An 8,655-nucleotide genomic window follows, 5' to 3' on the forward strand; every position below is an offset into this window, starting at 1 on the left:
TAAAGAAATCTTCCGCTGTGCATTTGCTCATTTTAAAGATATTACTTGGAGTCTTTCATAGCATATTTCGAAGAACGTTGCATTCGAGTCATTGAGTTCATCAAAGATTATTATTAAATCAATTTATAGTTGGATAGTGGATATTATGAAATGGTATGCATGCCTGTCAATTTTCGATGTAAAGAAAGTTTGTCTTTTAAAAACGAATGCAATGTTTGTAAAATGTATCATATAGAGGTCAAATACCTCGCAATGTAATCAACTATTGTGAATCGTTTATAATGTATATGAACGGGTCCTTTCATAAACCTATACTTTTTTCTATTTAAATTCATAAAATAGAGTTCAATATGAAACCATAGCAATTTGATTCACTCAAAACGGATTTAAAATGAAGAAGTTATGGTAAAACAAGATTAGATATTTTTGATTTTTTTAGCTACGGGAAATGTTTAACAAATCTATACAAATCATATTCTAGCTAACTTATATTGTATTATACATGTATTCTAATATATTATGTAATCTTGGGATACCATAGACACGTATGCAAATGTTTTGACATATCATATCGACCCATGTATATATATTATTTGGAACAACCATAGACACTCTATATGCAGTAATGTTGGAGTGCTATACAGGGTTGAGGTTGATTCCAAAAATATATATACTTTGAGTTGTGATCTAGCCTGAGACGTGTATATACTGGGTCGTGGATTGATTCAAGATAATATATATCGATTTATTTCTGTACATCTAACTGTGGACAACTAGTTGTAGGTTACTAACGAGGACATCTAACTTAATACACTCAAATCTTTAAAACATAATAAAAATGGTTGTAATTATATTTTGATCATACTTTGATATATATATGTACATATTTGTATAGGTTCGTGAATCGATCCGTGGCCAAGTCTTATTTCCGAGGAAGGAAATATCTGTGAAAGTGAGTTATAGTCTCATTTTTAAAATCTAATATTTTTGGGATGAGAATACATGCAGGTTTTATAAATGATTTACAAAATAGACACAAGTACGTGAAACTACATTCTATGTTTGAATTATCGAAATCGAATATGCCCTTTTTTATTAAGTCTGGTAATCTAAGAATTAGGGAACAGACACCCTAATTGACGCGAATCCTAAAGATAGATCTATTGGGCCTAACAAACTCCATCCAAAGTACCGGATGCTTTAGTACTTCGAAATTTATATCATATCCGAAGAGTGTCCCGGAATGATGGGGATATTCTTATATATGCATCTTGTTAATGTCGGTTACCAGGTGTTCATCATATGAATGATTTTTATCTCTATGTATGGGATGTGTATTGAAATATGAAATCTTGTGGTCTATTGTTACGATTTGATATATATAGGTTAAACCTATAACTCACCAACATTTTTGTTGACGTTTAAAGCATGTTTATTCTCAGGTGAATATTAAGAGCTTCCGCTATTGCATACTAAAATAAGGACAAGATTTGGAGTCCATGTTTGTATGATATTGTGTAAAAACTGCATGATATTGTGTAAAAACTGCATTCAAGAAACATATGTCAATGTAATATATTTCTATTGTAAACTATTATATAATGGTCGTGTGTAAACAGTATATTTTAGATTATCATTATTTGATAATCTACGTAATGTTTTTAAAACCTTTATTGATAAAATAAAGGTTATGGTTGTTTTAAAAATGAATGCAGTCTTTGAAAAACGTCTCATATAGAGGTCAAAACCTCGCAACGAAATCAATTAATATGGAACGTTTATAATCAATATGAACGGGACATTTCATTATATGTGTCAAATGTAATTTGACAAACTGGACCGGTGGCCTAGTTTAGTCCGAATGTCTAGCAACAAGTTAAGATGTTAACAGCCCAGGTATGGACCGGCGGTCCACTTTGGTCCGGCGGTCCAAATTTAGTAAAAAATGGAAACAGGTGCAACCTGGACCGGCGGTCCACTTTGGCCCGACGGTCCAGCATGGAACTTTTGAAATTTTCAGGTCAGGAGTGGACCGGCGGTCCACTTTGGCCCGGCGGTCCACGAAGGGATTTTGTGCAGTTGGCAACATTTAAGGGTGTATTAAAGAGGGGTATTTTGGTAATTTCACTTGTGGGTATATAAATACATGGATACCAGATCTAGATCTCATTTTAACTTCATTTATCATTCCTTCAACCACCCAAATTAAATCTAGAGAAAGAGATAAGGTTTTAGAGTGAGAGAGCTCACTTTGGTGAAGAAGAAGGCCAAATCTCACCCGAACCCAAGCGTTAAAGTTGTTCCCTACGTCTCTAGCTACATTTTGATAGTATTGGTAAGTCTTAACTCTATATTTTGAGTTTTAATTGGTTTATGGCTAGGTTTTTGGTTACTTGAGACTTGTATGACCCATTTGGGGGTTAAATGAGTGAATTTGGGTTATGTTGATGAAAGAAAACCCTAATAGCTTTGATCTAGGGTTTGGTCTTATGAATTGAAGTTGTAAGTGTTAAATGGTGTTGTTAGTCACTATTACACTTTTAAAATTGATGAAAGAATTGTTAATGAGCTAAGTTTGACTTGATTTGTGAGTCTAAGTGTTAAAATGGGTCAAATGGGTAATGGTTTACCTAATTGGGTGAAATGGGTATGAAATACCCTAAGTTTGTGTTAGTTAAAGTTAGTAGACTATAAATCACTAGCTTTAGTGATTGAATATGAGTCTTGGCCATTTATGGGCGGTTTTGGTGTAGTTGAGTTATTTAATGCAATTGGGTCATTAAATGCTCAAGTGTAAGTAATGTGGTTAGTTCCACTAGTTGCGTATTGAAAGTGTACTTAATGTATTAGGTACGTTGCTTTGAAGTTTCGGAAGTGCATAATCATCATCTTGGTATTAAGGTGAGTGGAATAATTATGCGTGTACGTATATACTGTATTTATTTGTGTAGTATGAATGTGGAAGTGTCGCGGTGTTCAAGACACCACATTCTAAGTAACGAGTGGAATTGTCGCGGTGTTCAAGACACCACTCATTGTTTTGATTGACATGTGGAATTGTCGCGGTGTTCAAGACACCGCATTGTCATGAGAGTGGAATTGTCGCGGTGTTCAAGACACCACTCATTGTTTTGATTGACATGTGGAATCGTCGCGGTGTTCAAGACGCCACATTGTCATGGGGGTGAGTTAGTCGCGGTGTTCAAGACATCACCCGAGGGATTAGTGATTACGCGGTGTTTAAGTAACACTAATGGATGTTATGAACTCCGACGGTCTTTCAAGTACCGTTCCCTTGTACGATTGGTTAACCATGGTTGTGTGAATTTGTATTTAGCATATTAAATTGTGAACTATATGCTATTGTTGTTGCTAGCCTCTTGTGAATTGTGGATAGTAGTTTATGCATGATGCTTGTATGGTTGTCGAATTGCTAGTTTGTATGCGGTATTGTGTAAGTGATTGCAAGTAAGTAGGTTATATATGAACATGTATAATTATTGCATTCACTAAGCGTTAGCTTACCCCTCTCGTTGTTTATCTTTTTAGATGCAGGTGCGGATAAAGGGAAGGGGGTTGTGGGATACTAGTTCCCTATGTTGGAGTACCGTGGAAGCTTTTGAAGTCGACCTAGCGTTTTGGGTAGTTTAGCCCCAAACCATGCTCGGGTGTAGTTTGGATTAAAACTATCAATTTAAGTGGGTCGAACTTGTAATACATTTGGTTAATGGCCTTTGTGCCTTTGTAAACATTTAACTTGTGATATTGTTTGAATGGGTTATATGTAACCGTTATTTTGGGCGCTAATGGTTTATTGTTTAAAAAAAAATATTATCGGTTGGGTTGTTTCAGTCTAGACAGTCGATCGAGTGTCAGGAGACACTCGGCCGACTGTGTTTATCTGCAGGTAAAGATGAACACAGCTACGGGTTTAACTCAAAATTTACCAATTCTTGCTCTAGAGCTCGTTTCTTACCTCAAAACTGACCAAATCAAATACACTAAACATCAATAAACACAAATCCACAAGATTTTGACACAAACAACATCACAATCAACCATTTTGACCCAAATTGCACTTTTAGCAAACTTCACACAAAGATCTCATTTTCTCAAAGATTAATGCTTGAAACACTTTGATTCTTACCTCAATAGATTCAGTAAATTGTAAGCAACAAGATGATATGAATGAATTGAGCTCTAGAACACAAATTAGAAATCAAGGGTTTGATGCTGAAGATGAAGTGAGTACGGTGTGTTTAGGAGTAAATTCTAGAGAGATGGGAAAAATGAGGGAAGAAGGCAGCATTATACACTTAATTGAGGTTAAAATCTCATACCCCATTACACACGGGTATTTACCAGTTATCTGATAACTTTTGTACTTAATTGGACAACCCTAACGGAGTCCAAATTAAATAAACAAACATGTTATGTGACCCTTGTCACAAACTGGTCTTAACCAAATAATAAAATAACACTAAACATTATATTAAAATAAAAGCATAATTAGCCACACAATTATGCCTAAGGGCAAAAAGGTCATCTTACATCTATACTCGATCTGAAGATGTTACAGTTTACATTCTAAATCCAAAATCAATCCACAAACCATTTTTTTATTTGGGTATCAGCAAAAATCAAAACCAAATCCGAATTAACCAACCCCGTTTCACCCATAAGCATTTTGATTGGGCGGTTTTTCGGGTGTAACCGTTTAATGAACACCCCGAATTAATTCCTTTTAAAAATTACAGGGGCCTCGCTCATCACATCATTTATTAATTATTTTTTTTCTTTTTCTTTCTGCTAAAAATACTAACACTCGTATAAAAACTATAACAATGGAGACATTTTTAAAAAGAAAAGGTCACCAAATGAAAGATACAAAAGCGGAATTGGGCAAGGCTCTTACATAGAAAGCTACGGACATGCACGAAAGATAAACTATCAACCGAGCCTCGCCCTACAAACAACAAATCAACGAAACGAACCTAGCTAAACAAGCTAGAAGCTAATACAACTCTAAGACAATATCAATAACTAAGCAAAGGGAAAACACGCAACAGGACACCCAATAAACATAAATTGAAACATTAATTATTTTATTTGATTTTAATCAAATTAGATTTTATTTTAATATAATATAATATAATTCAATTCAATTTATGTTAAACAATAAATAATACTCCGTATACATGTTCTTCGTTTTGAGACTTATTATTTTTTCACTTGTTAATCATATTTGTTTATGTCATATTGTCAGTAGTTTTTATATGTTTAGTGTTAATTTATACAACTCGAGAGTTAATAATATTCATAGGTAATTATTTCTTGATCCTTTCTTTTACTTTCATTACAACTCAACAACACACTTAAACTATTTTATATTACTACTTCTTACGTCTTACAACAAGTGCTTGCACATGTTCCAGCCTCTAAAACTAAGATATTGCCTCTTTCTCACACCAAACCAACTCTAATAACCACGTAGTGTAGAAAACACATCAAAACTACCCAAAACTCTTCAAATAACTTCTTGACACCAAAATTCTCTACTTGATCAAATTTCAACAAAAAGCCTCCGATTATCGCACAATTTACCACTTCTTGACCCGATATTGCGTAGATAAATATGTATAAAATGCTCAATATCATATGCCATTGGCTTCACCAAAACAAATAAGCAGTTAAGCAATCATATAAAAAAAACTATGGAGAATCAACCACTCTCATGAAGGGCGGGTCAGCGAACAAGTCAAAATGAGTTCAAGTAGAAATGGGTCAACTATAAGAGTCACATTTGGCAGGACGATAAGTTTTAGCCTACAAAAGCTTTTTCGTCCGTTTTCACAGTAAGTATTCTTACAACTAATACAATTACTGTTAGCACAACACCAAAAATCCATACAAGCATCCATAACTAGAATAAATTCATCATCCAGAATGCTTTTGCGACAGCCATGAAAATGTGGATTCGCATGAATACTCTATTTATGCCACAAATAAACTCACCAATCTCAAATATCAAACAAACATTAAGCCATGATTAGATTTCATTGTTCTATACTCACAATAGATTGGTTATTTAACATCATTTTGTTAACAGCAGTTTGGGATCAACAGGGGGACTTAACCACCCATGCGATCATCTCCCGCAGTTGCATAACCCTTCCCCAACTACTGCCCTGGAGGAAACCCGGACCGATCCGAGGGCATGTCCGATAAAACCCTCCCTCCCCGCTGCCCCACACGATGTGCGAAAGGCGACCTTAGGTGGAATTCAAGATCAATGGATATCCTTGTGTGCAACGTTGTCACCCCAGGGAATCGAACTTCCAACCTTTAACAAAAAATTATGAGCCATTACCACTGGACTAACAACACAAGGATAGATTATTTAACATCATTGGATTCAAATTATAAACTGCATACAGATCATTAGCGGCTTTAAAAGAAGTTGATATAGATGTGTCCCACTTCCATATAGTATATAGTCTTATAGACATTAAAAGGAGCTGTTAGAAATCATTCATTTAAGATGCTCAAATAACATTATAAACATCATATTATTAACTTTACATATATACTTCAGTCGTGGAAAAATATAAAGAAGTCAGTTGTTACGGGATCCTACCCTGATAAACAGTTTACAATTATGCATATCTAGATCTAGACTAGACATAGAAGGTGAAGATAAAGCTTATGTGATGCAATGCATGAAAGAATTGGATAAAAACTCAAAAAACTCAAAAAGACAAATTAGGGATTCAGTTTGTTGATTTAGGGAGTGTTCTTTCGTGTCAGTATATGCACTAATATACAGCAAATTGCAGTGAAATCTTCATTAAACTGAAAGGCGATATGAAAACAAAGAGAAGGGAGCTCTTCCAATTACAAATGCACAGATAAGCAACAATCAAATATGCAAAATACACAAACAACCTTCATTGCATCATACCAAATTTTAACCAAGCTAATCAGCTCACAGTTTGTAAGACAGGCACTTGTACCTAGGCCTTTAATTTTCATATACAGTATCATAGTCTAGTGAAATCAAGTCTTGAATAAATTTGGATTGGCTGTAGCAGTACCAACTTGTACTTCAAGCAATTCTAGGCGACGCCCTAGCGTATCGAGTTTCTCATTCAGAGATGCCAATTTGCTCTTTGTTGTAGCTTCTGAAAGAGAAGAGAAAACGTCTTTTGTAAATACATAAGAGCAGTAAAAACAAAACGTTACAGTGCATTCTACATAATATAATTCAAGTATAGTTCATTTCATTATGAAAATATGACTAACATACTAACTTGAAAAGTATACAGAGAGCATTAAATCTACTAATACATGATCATATATCCATGATCATATATAACTACTAGTGGAACCCAAACCTAACTTGGTATAAAACTGCAACTAACAAAATATCACTTGTTTATCAAATCTAAAGTGATCAAAATTAATTATTTCCCCCATAGCTTTATAGATACTTTCTAAATTTAGATCTACACATATCAATACATAATCTTAGGCTGAAAGCCTGAAACATCCCCCATTTGCAAAATAGAACTTATGGCCATTCATGTGTATCTACATCCAAATGCAGAATAAAATTATTAGTATATCAATATCAAAAACCGAAAATATAAAATTAAACCTTATACAGTGGAATATTAGATGCAAATTCTTCACAAATTAACGGTCACGATTAAACTACGATCTTCAATTAAGTAAACGAAAACCTAAAACAGCGAGATCGAGTGAATAAATTACCGAATTGAACGAGGAAGTCAAAGAGTTGACGAACATTGAGAGAGATGTGAGATATGAATTCTCGATTCTCCCAATCAGCTTGTACTGCAATCCCTACGTTTACCGCATTCGTTATACCACCTGCTCTCGCCATTTATCAGTCGTTGATTCTGATTTTGGTGGTTATGATGATGATCAGTTGTTAATTTGAGTAACGGATTTTGGGGCAAACATGAACAATTGTAAAGGTTGCGGGTGATCTGGGGAAGGTTGAGGGTTCTGTGGAAAGAGGGGTTGCCGTAAAAAATTTGGTACGGTTGGGGGATTGGGGCTTGATGTTGTGTGAACATACTAAATTTTAATTTGGCAAACATTACAAAACTCTCAATCATCGCACCCGTCGTACAATCAAATTGTATCACATCAACGTCTTAACTGTTACTATAATTCAGTAGGCTTATAACTATCTTTAGTGGTTATAAGAACAAAGAGAGAAAAAAGAGAGAAGAAAGAGAGAAGAAATGTTGATATTGATATTTCAAGAGAAATGGTGCACCTTAAATGGTTACCATACATGTCTATTTATAGTATAAAATATTACTATGCAAGAAATATAATAATAATAAAATTAACATCCAATCTAGATATTTTATAACACAATCTAGATATTTTATAACACTCCCCCTTGGATGACAATTTTATTAGAGAATAACTATTACTGCCTCGTTAAAAAACCTTGCTAAAGAAAACTCATTGGGATAAAACTTTAGCTAAGGGAAAAAGAGTGCAGCATAGAGTTGACTCACCCTCAAATAGGCAACGCCTGAGTTGTTACATCTTCTGAACATGTCTCATGCCAATATTATGAACGTGTGTTCTGAAAATAGCAGTTGGCAGTGCTTT

The 8,655-nt window shown here is 34.5% G+C and overlaps 1 protein-coding gene across 1 annotated transcript; it reads right to left on the reverse strand.

The window, feature by feature from the left end:
* Nucleotides 1-6,899: 6,899 nt before the first annotated feature.
* On the reverse strand, nucleotides 6,900-8,089 carry LOC139892145 (protein BRICK 1-like). The gene is made up of 2 exons (XM_071875186.1): nucleotides 7,774-8,089; nucleotides 6,900-7,181 (listed from the first exon to the last, which is right to left on the reverse strand). Exons 1-2 carry the CDS (start codon nucleotides 7,904-7,906, stop codon nucleotides 7,057-7,059), a joined length of 258 nt encoding a protein of 85 aa, XP_071731287.1. The 5' UTR covers nucleotides 7,907-8,089; the 3' UTR covers nucleotides 6,900-7,056.
* Between the last annotated feature and the right edge of the window lie 566 nt (nucleotides 8,090-8,655).

The sequence above is a fragment of the Rutidosis leptorrhynchoides genome, chromosome 2 (assembly GCF_046630445.1).
Source record: "Rutidosis leptorrhynchoides isolate AG116_Rl617_1_P2 chromosome 2, CSIRO_AGI_Rlap_v1, whole genome shotgun sequence".
In the NCBI taxonomy this organism is placed as follows: domain Eukaryota; kingdom Viridiplantae; phylum Streptophyta; class Magnoliopsida; order Asterales; family Asteraceae; genus Rutidosis; species Rutidosis leptorrhynchoides.